The following is a 16004-nucleotide window of genomic DNA, read 5'->3' on the forward strand; positions in this document are numbered from 1 at the left end:
TTTTTTCTCCTGTCTGATCCCTTGTAGAGACCCATCAGTACTTTGCGTTGTTCTGGTTTGTTCATTGACAAGGCTCTTCAGCACAGCGGGCAGCGCCACCTCCCTCCCAGGCCCCCTGTGACTGCTACATTAACATCCATATGGGGTTCCCCTGGGACAGGCACATGTTCACAGCTTCTGGCAGCACTTGGCTGCACTGTGAATCAATTTTAAATTGCCTCAGAGTGATGATCGCAGACCTCCTGCACAGTGTAAAGAAGAGGGCACCTGGGAGAGACGTGGGTGTCTTCCAGCCACCAGTGTTCAGAGCTCCCGTCTGTGCTCAGTGCGTCTATTTTAATCTGGAACATTTAACTCTATAATACTAAGGGGTTCCAGTTGAAGTAAGATGACATTGTCATCCTCTGAAAATCTGGGATTGCTGAAAGGGATCCTGATGGAAAGTATAACTTACCTGGAGATACTCCTTGATTTGTGTCCCACAAAAAGAAGCTGACTTGCACGTGTGCCATTGTTTTTGTTTGTTTCTTTTTTCTTTTTAAAGTACACTCATTTTATCCATGAACAGAAGACAGAGACAGGACCCCGAAGAGGATCCCAGTGCTGCAATACACCACCATTTTTTAGCCAGTTCTGGGTCCTGTGCACCCGTGTTTCTTGCATACTCAGGGAGGTCTCTAGACACAAACCTAGAACCTTCCCATGTGGGTCAGCCTTGGAGAATGTCAGTATTTTGCACTGCAGCACGGTCTGGCCTCTCTTAAAGTACAGAGAGCTTAGAGAAGCAGATTCTCTCCCTCTGACAACGACTGTTCATACACACGTTGGTCTGTTTTATAGAAACTCAGCCTGTCATCTACTTAGCATCATCTGGATATTTGTTACTTTTGCACACAGGTCACAGGGCCAGATATTTGGGTCATATAGCTTTATCCTATGAAGTTCTTCAAGTCTTTCACTCTTGTAGGACATGAGTAGAATTAAACCCCCACATCTCAGTAGTCATCTTCAGAGGCAACAAACTGCTATTTGATTAAAACCATAAATCTCCCATAATAGGTGGCATAGATCCACATTCAGCTAACCACTGGGTTGTCGGAAAAGTCATGACATATTTTTTCTATGCAAAAATAAGAGTTTTTGCGTAGAACATTTTTGCATAGGAAAAATATGTCATGACTTTTCTGATGTAACATGCATATATTGAACTAATAAAATGCAGACTTGATATAGTGCTGAGGTCACCAAAGGGTCCTATTGGATAAAAAATAAATAAGAGACTTAGTGGTTTGGTGATGTGAGGGTTTTGAGCTGTATTGTTTCAGACAGTTTCGTTTCCCAGGATGTTTTGCATGGTTTCCGTTTTTGTTAAGTTATTCAAATTAAAAGTCATGTTAAGAATTTGAGCCAAGCAGTTGCTAAATATGAAACACTGGGGCCAATTTGCCAGAAGATAGCAGACATCTAAGACTGTATCCCAGACTGGCCCTGTGACTTAGTGGTTCAGAGGATCCTACATGACCAACTGCTGTTTGAATGCCAACCCTGGTGGCTTGAAAAACACACTGGGCACACATGCGTGCTTGTGCCAAATCCTAACAGGATAGAAATATGGAAGGAAAGGGAGTGTGGCATGACTGCTCTCTAGTGGGGAGAGATCCTTTTTCCTCTCCATCCCTCTGTCCGTCTGTGACATGTGCAAGTACCCTCTGGCAGTTACTAAAAACAATTGAAAAATTGTGAGATTGTCTCCTTTGGTTGAGGGAAGGGAAGTTAAGAGTCTTCATGTATCTGGTATTTTGTTTTGATGTAGAGAAAATAATAGCATGTGTTTTATTTTCAAGCTAAAGTTATGTAGGTTTCAAGTGCAGTCCAGTAGAGAACGGACATCATACCAGTTTTCAATTTTGTGCTTGTTAAGTTATTTTACAAAATTTGAGTTAGTATTAAAGTGATTCCAGGGAGGACCCAGACTTACCTCAGGGGGTTATGGGATGAAACTGCATCTTTTATTTGTTGATTGTAGAGTGAACATCTAGATCTCGTAGTGATGTCTCAGATAAAAAAGTGAAAGTAGTGATCTTCAAAGTTGGATGTGCACGGTTCTGATGTGGAGTGAAAACATGGCACTTCTCATTCTGCCATCCTCTAAAGTACCTTTTTGTCTGGCATGTTTATAATGTTAATAATGTATTCACTCTCAGACTTTTCATCTTTGGAAATTCATTGGAAGAAAAATAATGTGCTTTGAATCTTGGTATGGAAATACAAGTGTGCAATGAGGATTAGGTTTATTTATACTTGACAGAGAAGGAAAAGTTGCTCAAATAAGGTGGAAGTTGATTTCGCTCTTTCATTAAGATCCAGTTGTCTGGAGCCCAGGGAGGTATTCCCACCCCATGTCTCACCAGAGCTCAGCATCCTGTTTTCTGTTCTCCCTCCTACAGCAGTTGATTTCCATCTTCCAAGTCACCTTGCAGCACCAAAGGGCTGCAGGAGCGCCAGTCATGGTGCCCATGTTTCAGGCAGTGGGAAGGAAAAAGAGTGAGCAGGCACATCCTCTTTCTTTTTCTTCTTCTTCCTGTCATCATCTTTTTATCCCTCGACCCAATGTAGATTTCGTTTATTTTTTAATCTAAGAACAGTTTTAAGTTTGTAGTAAAATCGAGCAGAAAGTACAGAGTTGCGTGTTTCTTCTTCTCTAACACTTTCTTTCAGTTAAGGACTTCCTCTAAGTGCCTCGCAGTAGCTGCTTCCTACATCTCAGAGCATGAGCACACCTGGCTAAGGGAGACTGGGAAGAGTGGTTTTTTAGCTGAGAGCTGCGTTAGATAAAACCGACATTTGTGAACAGGTAGGCAGGGCAGGTTGGAACATTAAAATCTCTGTCTCAGAGCCATTCGACAGAAGAGAATCTCTTACTGGTTAAACAGAAGAGTTGAGTTTAGGGTTTAAACTTGTGTGTTTAGAAATCTGCTTTTGTTTGCTAGTGTTGAAATATACTAGTTGGTGTGTGTATTAATTATGAGTTCTAAAAGGGCTTCATCTTAAGAGCCAAAAGCAATCATTTTAAATTATACTAGGAAATCATACAGTTATACAAGATACATGGAAGGAGGTATTTTATGTTAATTTGAAAGCACATGACATGATTTGTAATGGGATTTGAGGGAATATGTTCTAAAATGGAGAAGCACAATTGTTAAATCTTAAATTTTAAAAAAAAAGCAGTTCAATAGATATATCTTTGGGTACACCCTAGATTTTCCAGTATTATTTATTTTAAATTTGTTCGACTTGTTTTGATTTCAGAAGGAAACTATAACAAGGGAGTCGTTGCTTTCCTTATGTTTTCTGCTGGTCTTTGCTGAGATCATGACTGGTTCCCCTATGATAATGTATTTTCTCTCTCCTCTCCTCTCTTCTCTCCAATTGTCCCCTCTCCAAAAGAGCGTACTCCTTCCACGTTACTGCAGACGGTCAGATGCAGCCTGTCCCTTTCCCTCCCGACGCCCTCATTGGACCCGGCATCCCCCGACACGCTCGCCAGATCAACACCCTCAACCACGGGGAGGTGGTGTGCGCGGTGACCATCAGCAATCCCACGAGACACGTGTACACGGGAGGGAAGGGCTGCGTCAAGGTCTGGGACATCAGCCACCCTGGCAACAAGAGTCCTGTCTCGCAGCTCGACTGTCTGGTGAGTGAACAGGAACTGGTGCACAAGGATCATTTCTCCCTGGAGACCCAATAAGGAAATAGCTGTCCAGGCCTGAGTTTTATTCCCATTATGAGGAAATGGAAGCCCCTTCTGTTTCCTGAGCTAGCTATTTAGCTCCCCACCCCACTCCCTTCGATGTGAAGGTTTCATTTGTTGCTGTTGCAGTGGTTAAATCCTAGAGTTGATGGATTACATTTGTAAAGTATTTCACCGTGGTTTACAGAGGCTCTGCTTGTGTGGATGTGTATTAGAAAGGGAGTTTTCTGTTTAATAGATGAAAGCACAGCCAGGCCTGGACCCTGATCCCTGCAATCCACCTAACTTTTTAATTTCCCTACAGCCTTCAGATAAATATTGAATAGTAAACATTGGATAACATAACTTAAAAACCGTTCTGAACAAGGTCTGTGCTTTTAAGGGAGACCCGAGAGAGCTGGTGTGGTTTTATTACCTTAATTCCAGAAAAGAAAGCAAGGGCAGCAGTCAGTACAGCAGAAGCAGTGAGGACTCTTCCCAAGGCCGCCAAGCCACCTTCTCCCAGAATCGGAGGATACCCTTCATAAAACATGCTGGTTCATATTCTGACCCCGGAACTATAACCCCAGGGTTTACATCACATTGACTTTAAGCAGACTGATGGCTGCCCTGTCCCTGGGTGCTATCCGCTTGCCTCGTGCTATTGCAGCTGGTGCAGTTCACCCACAGCCAGCCTGGAGCAATGTAAGGATCCTGGAGAGAGTATTCCACAAAAGCTGGATGACATTATTTTTGAGACATAAAGGCTTTTCTTTTTATTGAGGGGGATGAGATTTTTGCTATAGGGTGTATGCGCTCACCAAAGAGACAGAAAGCAAGAAATCATCCCCGGGGGGGATGGCCACGCCACAATCCTTTCTCCTCCTTTCTCCTCTTGGGTTCTTGGGCACACATGCACACACGCCTGACGTGAGTTTAAGCCACCGGGTCTGGAACTTGAAACGCGGTCGACTACATGGGAGTCCAGCAACATAGCCATTACGCTAACTGCTGATGCCAAGACTACTGCCCTCACTTTCTATGGGGTGGTCATTAGTGTACTTTTTTTAAAAATCAAATAATATTAAAATATCTTTATTAGTGAAGCTCAGAGACTAACATTCTATAGTGGTAGAAATATCCTTTTTGAAGTTACATGCTTAAAGTTTCCCTGCCGTCTGAAAGATAGGCCAGTGTTAAAACAAATAGAAACTCAGCTATGTCTAGATGGGTTTGAGTTGGAGAATTACAGTTATTTCTTTTGGGGGTTGGTCATATTTGGTCCTATAACTCCCCCCTCCCCCTTTTTGTCTGTATTGGTTGTTTTTTAAAAGATTTTTCCCCTGAGAGAGACAGACAGATGGGTATCCCTGATGGTGCATGATTCCGCATTCCTCCCTGCTCCCCTGATTCCAGGCAGCCAGGATCACAGGTGTGCCTGACATGTTTGGTCAACTTGTGACCCAAACCCAGGCCTCCATGTGGCTCCTACAGTGTCCCACTGTGCGTGCCACCATGGCTGGTCCAATCTGTGTTGGTTTTGATGGAGAGTTGCCTTCTTTTAAGAATTTCTTTGACCTTGTATTGAGAGGCTTAAACCTGATGGCAGCCATGTTTCAACCTGAGAAGGCAGCTCTGTTAAATTCTTCGGTAAGAATATTTCTGACTGACGAAGACATGGTACAGTATTCAGTAGAGTAATGCAGAGCAAAATACAGAGAGCAGGTCTGCGGTTTCCAAAGAGTAAATAATGGAAGTTAATGAAATAAAAAAGTCTATAAAATAGCTTGGAAAAGTATTTTTTGTTTTGTAGAGAAGGATGTGTATATGCACCTTACACCTGTGTAATTTCAGTTCTGCATTGGGAGCAGGGAATCAGGACTAGTTCTCTCAGCATTGCTAGGTGCCTGAGTATCTGTGAATTTATTTTGTTTACTATTTTGAGGGAGACCATTGCAGTTGGACTCATGTTTTTACAACAGACACCTCACTGTGATAGAGTGTGTGTGTAATGCCCCTTCCTTTTCTCTCTTTTTTGATCTTGCCAGAAGATATATGTGCTTGCTAGAGAGAGACAGAGGGAGAGGGAGAAAGCACCCCACAATGGTTATGGTCACACCGTAATCCTTTCTCCATTCTCCGTCCTATCAGGATTTGATGTTCACACACATGGGCACCCCGCATGTTTTTCAAGCTGCTGGGTCTGGAACTCAAACTGCATGCTCAGCCATGTGGGATCTGGTTCCCTCAACTACCAGGCCACAGGACTGGCTCAAAATGCCATCTATACCTTAGAACCAAGACAGCAGTTAGAGAAGCTGGCACTAGTTTTGCTTGGTCATTTATTATGGCAGTTGTATTATGTGTGTTCACAGAATAGAGATAACTACATCCGTTCCTGTAAATTGCTTCCGGATGGCTGCACTCTCATAGTGGGCGGGGAAGCCAGTACCTTGTCCATCTGGGACCTGGCGGCTCCCACCCCTCGCATCAAGGCGGAGCTGACGTCCTCAGCCCCCGCCTGCTACGCCCTGGCCATCAGCCCCGATTCCAAGGTCTGCTTCTCCTGCTGCAGCGACGGCAACATCGCCGTGTGGGACCTGCACAACCAGACGCTGGTGAGGTAAGAAAAAATGGTTTTCCAAGGGGAGGGTTCCTCTTGGAGTGACTGTACCAGAAGCCCTCCTATCACCCCTGCTTCTGTCTGGACACCCCAGGTTTTCAACCTGCACATGAAGAGTCTCCCGTGTGTCAGGCTTGGAGCTTGGTGTTGGGCTGCGGAGAGAAGCATCTCTTACTGCCTGTGTGGGGTGTCTAGCCTTGCTGCTGTGTCCAGTGTCATTGACATTTTTATTGTTGGCTTTTGCTTTTTGTTTTATCTCTGTGTTGTAATACTTCAGCCCAGTTGTTTAAAAAATATTCTTGGATTTTGCCAAGGGATGGCATAACTTGGATACATGGCAGTACAAAGGGCCCTCGATACTAAATCATTCTGGCTTTGGCTAGAATCGTGTTTGTGCAGCCAACTGATAAAAGATAACAGAAAAGCAGCCAGAGTACATTAGAAGAGGAGATTCCATGAATTTCACCCACAAAATGGTTTTAAAATATCCATGTTTCTCAATAACCAAATAAGAGACCTGCCCAGGGGTCATTCCACCTAGGAACAAGCAGAGCTTTGCCTGGCTTCCTGGAATCTGCCCTCCTCACTCAGCAGCTGCTATGGCTCGGTCAGCCTGTCGTGTCTCCTTGGCTCTTCTGCCTTAGGGTTCTGTAGAAACCTGTGCTCACAACAGAAGTGTTCTAGAAAAGTCTTAAAAAATAAGAGAGTACATCAATACTATTATACTCCCATTTTATAGATGAGCAGCCTGAGGCTCAGAGGGGTTAAGTTACTGGCCCCAGGTCACACAGTTGGAGGTGGTAGCGCTGAGATCAGAGCCCCGGTGCTCTGGACCCCTGCCCTGTGCCAGCTCCTGGAGAGTACACGCATAATTTGGTATAATGGGGGAACCAGCAGTTAGCATAATGGCTATGTCGTTGGACTCCCACGTAGTCGACTGTGGTTTGCGTCCCAGACCCAGTAGGTCCGGGTGCGTGTGCGTGTGTGCCCAAAGATCCCGAGAGGAGAATGGAGGAGAAGGGATTGCGGCGTGACCATCCCCCCTGGGGGGTGATTTCTTGCTTTCTGTCTCGATGTCTCTCTCTGTCTGTCTGGCGAGCGCATGTGCCCTATAGCGAAAACCTCTCCAAAAAAAAAAAAAAAATTGGTATAACGGGCAGCACCGTGAAGTCCTCCTCAGCTTGGCTGGCCACACGGGCCTAGTGGCTGCAGTGTGTTACAGGGCAATCTCAGATCTGAGAATCTTCCCTCTCCTGTGACCCAGCACATCCCTCACAGCCATGGGTCTGCCTCCTAGTGGCCTGAGAGTGATGCTGAGATATGTGGAAGGAGGAACACCCATCACGTGCTGTAGGCCAGCAGAGAGGGATGATTTGAGCCAACGAATGAGAGCAGTTAATGAACCAGACAGGTGAAGGCAGAAGTGAAGAGGAGAGGAGAGCACTAGATGTCCAGAACTGTTAGAAGGAAATAAAATGACACTTTCAAAAGGTGTAGCATGAATTGAGAACTCTGGGAAAATCCTGGAGAGGGCTGGGATTGTTGGAGCCCACGTGTATGGTGGCAATTAAGGCAGAGGACTAAGCCAGATCCTGAAGTACAAATAGTTTCTGAGGAAAGATTGCTAAGTCATGATTTATCTCAGCTCAGAATTCAGGGCAACGATGTGCCCTAAATTTTTCCTCCTTTGCACTCTTTAAATGCCAAGCTCAGCTTAAAAGTTTGGAACTCTGTGGGAATAAGGTATGGTGGACCTAGAGGAAGTATAGGCATGGAAATCTTGACTTTGTTTAGTTTTTTAGAGGTTTTTACCTTAGGGTATGTGCTCTTGCTTGTGGGAAAGAGAGACAGATAGACAGACAGACACAGTGAGAGGGAAAGTGAGAAATCAGCCCCAGGGGAGGGAAATGGCAATGCCACAGTCCCTTCTCCACTCTCCTGGAATTTTGGGCACGTGTGCCTGGATGTTGAAGCCACTGGCACCAGCACTCGAACTGCGCTTGGCCATGTGGGAGTCTAGCAGTGTGACCACTATTCCATCTGCTGGGTGGGTCAAGCCCTCTCTCACCTGTCCTCCTGCTAGCTCGCTCTCAGCCTGCAGAACCAAGCCCAGCACAGTCCCCGTGACATTGCAGTCCTCCAGCCCGTCAGAACTTTATGTGAACTTCCCCTTGACAAGCCCACGGTGTTGCCTTGCACGGCATCTGTGCTCAGGAAATCCCTGTTAGCTGATTGCCTCTGGTGGTGCTTTTTAAATGAAACACGAGGTTCCCCTTTGAAAGAACAGCCCTGTACTCAGTATGGAAGCAGAGTCTTGCTGAGGTGCCATGGTTCTGCTTCTGCAGTTATGTTCGTCTGTGCTTACCACCCCTGAAGTCAGGACACCGCATGACCCTCTGCCTCTGGGAGTCCAGATTTCCTAATGCAGGGCTCTTTAATACAGAAAGCAAGGTTGAGTAAACATGTGAGCTCATGCTTGTAGGCACGAAGGGCATCACTGTGTGGATCAACTCATGGAAGTGGAATGCTCTGTACCCTGTGCTGAGAGTGTAGCCAGTTCTTTTTCTCATGGATCCAGGCCTTCACTATTGAAGCGCAGGCCTTACCTTCTCTTAAGGAATACACTTGGGATTCTGTGTGTTTGTCTTTTATTTTCTTTTAACACTTAAACACTTTCCCAGACCTGGGGGGAATTTTACCTTCCAGATAGGTTTGCCAGAGAAGCCAGCCGTAAGTAGCATATTTAACTTCTGGGCATGGCCTACAGTGGCATTCCGTGTCTTAGCACTTGGATCATGAAAAAAGCAAAAGAGAATCTGCAGGTGCCGCTTCCTGTCCTCCTCAGGGTAGGCTGGTTTGATCTTGCGCATCAGCAGACGCTGGCGAGATGACACACTCACGGAGTCCAAAACTAACAGCACAACAGTGTTTACCTTGAGCTCTGGCAGGAAATCATTATTCAGTCTGGTTTGTTTTATCAGGCAATTCCAGGGCCACACCGATGGAGCCAGCTGTATTGACATTTCTAACGACGGCACCAAGCTCTGGACAGGCGGTTTGGACAACACAGTCCGGTCCTGGGACCTGCGCGAGGGGCGGCAGCTGCAACAGCACGACTTCACCTCACAGGTGACTGCCCAGCCTTCGCCCTCCCTGGAGTCCGTGGGGTGGTCTGGGTGTGTGGTCCTTTCCACCCCAGGATAGTAATAACTAAGCTACATTTGAGATAGCCTTTTTGTTAAGGTTTTTTTATTTATTTCTCCAGTTAGAAGGAGAAAGAGAAGAGGCACCCCCAACGCAGTCCTCATGCCACAATCCACTCCCAGTCTCAGTCAGCCTGGATCACAGGCACATGCGTGGCCACCACATACAGGGAGTCCCAAGGATTGAACTCAGGACCTTTCCATGGGGGTCCAGCTCTACCACTTGCCCCGAAATAACTGATGTTTTCTAAAAGCTCAAAGCCTTTTAGAGCAGTTACTCAAATCCTGTAGGTTAAGACACATTTGCTGTTTTATTTACATATAAGTTCACGTAGGCGAATCATACAGTGAAGAATATAGTTTTCCTTCAGCCGTGTAGGGTCTTTTGTGTACATTCTCACCATCTAATGCAAGAGTAGGAGATGATTATTTGATTCCCATATAAGTAGAGCTTGAAAAATATGCCAGGTTGTCACTCGGAGTAGAGAAAAGTCACAACAGCTCTGTAAGTTAATTCATTTCCCCTGCATCAGGGAACTTCACAAATGCAGAGGTAGCTTAGTGGATGCCCATCTTATTACTCATCCCTTAAAAAAATGGACTTCTGGTTGACTAGATTACAGAGGCTAGAAATAATTTTAAAATGGCAACTTTGTGGATTATGATAAATATTTAGATGTTAAGTTCTCAATCTAGACTTGTTTGGGGGAAAAATACTTACCACTGTAAGTACTTTTCTATTTTTCTTTTTTCTTTTCTTTTTCTTTTTAATTGCCAGAGGCTGTGTGTGCACTCACCAGAGACAGAAGGAGAGAACGCATCTCCAAATCACGTGGGTCACACCACAATCCCTTCTCAATCCTTTTGGGATTTGGGGCATGCATACACATGCATTTGGCTTAGTTTTCAAGTTACCAGGACCAGGACTCAAACCTCAGTTGGCCAAGTGGAATCTGACTCCCTTAACTACTAGGCTCTGGTAACTACGCCTATTTTCAGTGCTTTCTGATGGTAGAATTCTTCTTTTGGTCATTACTTGGCATTTATTTAATATTTCAGAAAAATGGGGGGGAGAACAGAAAACAACTTTACTATTTAATATCATGACACTAGTAATGTTTTGTTGATTTTTTAAAAAGACTTTCCTATCCTCTTCTTTTCCGATGTAAGTAGGATACCTTTTTTCTTTTTAATTATTTATCTAATTTAATTTACTTATCTTAACGTGATCAGAGAGAGACAGATAGAGAGAAAGTGAAAAATTAAGCCACCAGGTCCTGGACTTGAAACACGGTCTGCCATGTGGGAGTCTCAACACCTTAACTACTATGCCACCTGCCAGCCCTCAGATACCTTTTCTTTTAAGTTATTTATTTCTTTCATGAGAAAGAAAGACTAGTATCCCTAACAGGGATTCTCTCTGAGGCTGGGAGGCCACAGCTCTTCCCACTTATCCAGGATCATAAGCACATACATGTGTGCCTGGTGTGTATAGGTCAACCCAGGAACCAAAGCCCAACCTACCATGTGACTTCCAGCATTGCAGAGCTTTGTGGGGGCACATTGGCATCACAGGTGGGCCAGTAGGCTACTGTTTTTCCTCTGCCTTTTTTTTTTTAAAAAAAAACTTCTTATGGAGGGACCAGCAGTTAGCATAATGGCTATGTCGCTGGACTCCCACATAGTCGACTGCGGTTCACGTCCCAGCCCTGGTGGCTTAAAACTCACGCTGGGCGCATGTGCGTGTGTGCCCAAGATCCCAAGAGGAGAATGGAGGAGAAGGGATTGCGGTGTGGCCATCCCCCTGAGGGGTAATTTCTCGCTTTCTGTCTCTCTTGTCTGCCTGGTGAGCACACGCGCCCTGTAGCAAAACCCCCCACCACCACCAAAAAAAAAAAAAAACTTCTTATGGAAATTCGCAAATCTCTATGAGAATAAAAATTACTGAAGCATATATGAAAATACAGAGAATTGTACAGTAACGCCCATATGCCCATCACCCAGTTTTGACAGTTATCATCACATGGCTCATCTTGTCTGTTCTATCATCCTCAACCCAAAACAGCAGATTATTTTAAAGTCAGTCCCAGACATGACATTACTTCACCCATAAGTATTTCGGTTCGTGCCTCTAAAAGACGAAGACACACCCGGCTACCATTATCGTGAAGAACAATTCCTTGATTTCATCACATATGATGTAACTTCCAAATTTTCCATTTGTTTCATAAAAACGACCCATGGACTTGGTCCATCTGGGTTGGGTCGCTTGTCCTGTCGACTTTCCCACAGCCCAGGGTTGGCCGATGGCTTCCCACTCTCGGTCTTCTCTCCCTTCTTGCTGCCTTTTCTTGGCCTATGTGTCCTGGGCCCAGTTATCAGCTGGCCTGCTGTGCTTCTTGCAGATATTCTCCCTTGGGTACTGCCCAACGGGGGAGTGGCTGGCCGTGGGCATGGAGAGCAGCAATGTGGAAGTTCTGCACGTGAACAAGCCTGACAAGTACCAGCTGCATCTCCATGAGAGCTGCGTGCTGTCCCTCAAATTCGCTTATTGTGGTGAGTTCAACCGAAAGGAAACTGGAGGCCACCAATAGCCTCAGTGGAAAATATTTCCAAAAAAATAGGGGAGAGATCCTATCTGGAAAAAATGTTGTTTTCCGAGCAGCTGGATGCAATAATTCTATTGTTTTAATATGGCCCTCAGAGCATAGTAATGTCTGTTCCAGTCTGTTTTGCTAATTTGAGAAAAGTCAGCAGGCACTGAAATTGCCTAATACAAGGTTTGGTTGCATATTTGTTTTTAGTGAGGGTCATGGGAGCAACTAATTAGTACTCTTAAGAGGGATGGGTGGGGATCTCTAGGAAAATGGGTTAGGGAGTCGTTATGATCTGGTGAGGATGAAGAGACCCGGGTCAGCACAGGGCATACTGAGCTGGCACCCAGACACTCACAACCTGCATTGAAGACAAAGAGTGAAGAAGCATATGTGAGACTCTTGTGTATTGGTGCTGGTCGGGTGTTTGTTCGTGGGATAGAGGGATGAGTGGATGAATAGCTGTCACTTACTGTGCACATCCTATATGTCAGTAATGTGACCAACATCTTACTTGAGTGACATTTAATCCTTCCTAGTCTCATTTCCTCATGAGGATCTGATCAAAGTAGAATAACAAAATATTGATTCAGTACTTCCTCCTGTGTGCTGGATGTGGTGCTGCAAGTCCTGTTTCGGTTTGATTGTACCCAGGATCACACAGATCATTCACTGAGGAGCCCAGATTTAAAACATCTGCTTATGCTGTAGATGAACCGTTTAGGTGCGACAGTCCATGCGTTAGAAATGGTCTGATAGTGACTGATTTCAGGCTGCTCATGGTGTCCTAGGAAGGTTGTCTTGCTAAAACTCCCTGTTCTGTTGCTAATCCTAGGTAAATGGTTTGTGAGTACTGGAAAAGACAACCTCCTCAATGCTTGGCGGACTCCCTATGGAGCCAGTATATTCCAGGTAAGCAGATGATCCTTATCTAGAACAAAGGAGTCACCTTTTTTTTGGAGAGGTTTTTGCCATAGGGCACGTGCGCTCTCCAGACAGCAGAGAAAGACAGAAAGACAGAAAGCAAGAAATCACCCCTCAGGGGGGATGGCCATGCCGCAATCCCTTCTCCTCCATTCTCCTCATGGGATCTTGGGCACACACGCCCCACGTGAGTTTTAAGTCACCGGGTCTGAGACTCGAACTGCGGTTGACTACGTGGGAGTCCAGCGACATAGCCATTACGCTAACTGCTGGTCCCCAAAGGAGTCACCTTTGAAACCAGGAGGGAGAGTACCTGCGAGGGAGCAGTCCATGAGTGTCTTGACTCCATATTAAACATATGCCCATTGTTTTCTCTTCCAGTCCAAAGAGTCCTCCTCAGTGCTTAGCTGTGACATCTCTGTGGATGACAAGTACATAGTCACTGGCTCAGGAGACAAGAAAGCTACAGTCTATGAAGTCATCTACTGAAAACGTCATGTGATTTAACATTTATAGTTGAATTGGGCCAAAATGTTTTGAATTTGTAGAAATAGAAAAGTTGTAACTTTAAAAGGAAAAAAGAAAACAAAAACACACACACCAAGTCCTATTTCCAAACCTTGACACAAAACTACTTTTGAGTCTACAAAGAGGAGGCCATGAATCCATCCACAGAAGGTCAACAGACGGTCACCTATCTACCTAGACCAAAAGGAGCACCAAGGCCAAGTGGACAGAGGGGCCAAAGGTTATAGGATCGAGGAACGGAATCTGCTGACCCGCGTTTGAGCCCGTCCTTTCCTTTCTGGGTGATCTGTCAATCACGCCTTGCCCGAGTGCGAGATTACCTTTCTGTTCCTTGCAGTTCACCTCACGTTCCGTCCTTTGTAGCGCAGTGGTGTCTCCAATGAACTTGTTTCCTGGTTTTGCATCTTGTGAAATGTTTTTTTGTATTTTTGTTGAAGGTTAAACATTTGTATAAATTGTAAATATATTTGGTTTATTACAGTAAAGGCTTTAGTACCAATAAGTAGTTTGCCTTTGCCTTCATTTCCTTTTTTTTTTTTGGAGAGGTTTTCGCTATAGGGCACGTGCGCTCGCCAGACAGACAGAGACATAGAGACAGAAAGCAAGAAATCACCCCCCAGGGGGGATGGTCACGCCGCAATCCCTTCTCCTCCATCCTTTTTTTTTAATCAAAGCTTTGGGATTATCAATGCAAACTATATAAGCAAAGTTCATGTATTTGTAGAGGAGGGTGATTTTTATCTTGTTTTTTTTTTTTTTTTTCAATTTGTGATTTGAGACCACGTGTACATGCATAAGAAAGAGAGAAAAAAACCTTATACTGTGTGTTCCGCCTGCCCTAGCTCACAAGCTCTTCACAATCTGGGTACAGTCACCTCCAATATGTTTTCAGATCAGCTAGACCAGGGATCTGAAACCACAGTGGGCCAAATGGCTTCCAGCACTGCAATTCATTAAGCTACAGACTGCACCACTGAGTCTGGGCTTGTAAGTGAAGGATTTTTTTTAATTGCTTTTTGTTATTTTGTTTTGTTTTTTAGTTTTTTTACTATGGGTGTATACGTTTGCCAGAAAGAAAGAGAGAAATTTACCTGTCAGAGAGATGACAACGCCACAACTCCCTCTCTTTCATTCTCTCCTTGGGAATTTGGACATGTACACATACATGCTTGGTTGGGTAAAGGAAGTTTTAAAGTGCACTTATTTTATAAGTTTGTTTATGGCTCCCAAACTAGAACCTAATTTATCAAGCACTTCCAAGTTACCTGAAACTTAAGACTTGGAATTGTAATTGAGGTATTATTAGTGACAGTTAATATTTAGGAATCTAAATTTACTTCATCAAGATTCATTCTTTTCTTAAATACTCTTGTGATTCAAGGTCACAAATTAAAGCTCTACTTTTTCCTGATGATTCACTGGAAGGCAATCTTTTCAAATCTGTGGTCTCTCTCTTCACAGGTTTTAAGTTCCAAGACACACACGTGACTTGGGTTTTATTTACAATTTATGATACAGTGCTCTAAAAGCTATAGAGTTCATTAATTTGTAAAAGAAAGGTAGGTCCATTAAGTATGTCTTCATTCATACTTATTTTACCTATTATACTAATTTACTTAAGCCAGTCCTACCAAACACTCAGCTATATTATTTTCCTTTTTTTTTTTTTTTTTTTTTTTTTTTTTTTCAATTTGTGATTTGAGACCACGTGTACATGCATAAGAAAGAGAGAAAAAAACCTTATACTGTGTGTTCCGCCTGCCCTAGCTCACAAGCTCTTCACAATCTGGGTACAGTCACCTCCAATATGTTTTCAGATCAGCTAGACCAGGGATCTGAAACCACAGTGGGCCAAATGGCTTCCAGCACTGCAATTCATTAAGCTACAGACTGCACCACTGAGTCTGGGCTTGTAAGTGAAGGATTTTTTTTTAATTGCTTTTTGTTATTTTGTTTTGTTTTTTAGTTTTTTTACTATGGGTGTATACGTTTGCCAGAAAGAAAGAGAGAAATTTACCTGTCAGAGAGATGACCAAGCCACAACTCCCTCTCTTTCATTCTCTCCTTGGGAATTTGGACATGTACACATACATGCTTGGTTGGGTAAAGGAAGTTTTAAAGTGCACTTATTTTATAAGTTTGTTTATGGCTCCCAAACTAGAACCTAATTTATCAAGCACTTCCAAGTTACCTGAAACTTAAGACTTGGAATTGTAATTGAGGTATTATTAGTGACAGTTAATATTTAGGAATCTAAATTTACTTCATCAAGATTCATTCTTTTCTTAAATACTCTTGTGATTCAAGGTCACAAATTAAAGCTCTACTTTTTCCTGATGATTCACTGGAAGGCAATCTTTTCAAATCTGTGGTCTCTCTCTTCACAGGTTTTAAGT

General features: G+C 44.0%; 1 protein-coding gene across 9 annotated transcripts in view; it reads left to right on the top strand.

Moving 5' to 3' along the window:
* The window catches only part of TLE1 (TLE family member 1, transcriptional corepressor), a 133398-nt gene extending 119288 nt beyond the window's left edge, over positions 1-14110 (top strand). For all 9 annotated transcript variants that reach the window (XM_006145473.2, XM_006145475.2, XM_006145474.2 and 6 more), the window contains 6 exons: positions 3451-3700; positions 6112-6359; positions 9341-9488; positions 11968-12118; positions 12992-13068; positions 13462-14110. In XM_006145473.2, coding sequence (XP_006145535.1) covers positions 3451-3700; positions 6112-6359; positions 9341-9488; positions 11968-12118; positions 12992-13068; positions 13462-13569 — 982 coding nt within the window. In that variant the 3' untranslated portion in view covers positions 13570-14110. The remainder of the gene's footprint in view (positions 1-3450; positions 3701-6111; positions 6360-9340; positions 9489-11967; positions 12119-12991; positions 13069-13461) is intronic.
* Positions 14111-16004: the final 1894 nt, after the last annotated feature.

The sequence above is a fragment of the Tupaia chinensis genome, unplaced genomic scaffold (assembly GCF_000334495.1).
Source record: "Tupaia chinensis unplaced genomic scaffold, TupChi_1.0 Scaffold000147_1, whole genome shotgun sequence".
Taxonomy (NCBI): domain Eukaryota; kingdom Metazoa; phylum Chordata; class Mammalia; order Scandentia; family Tupaiidae; genus Tupaia; species Tupaia belangeri.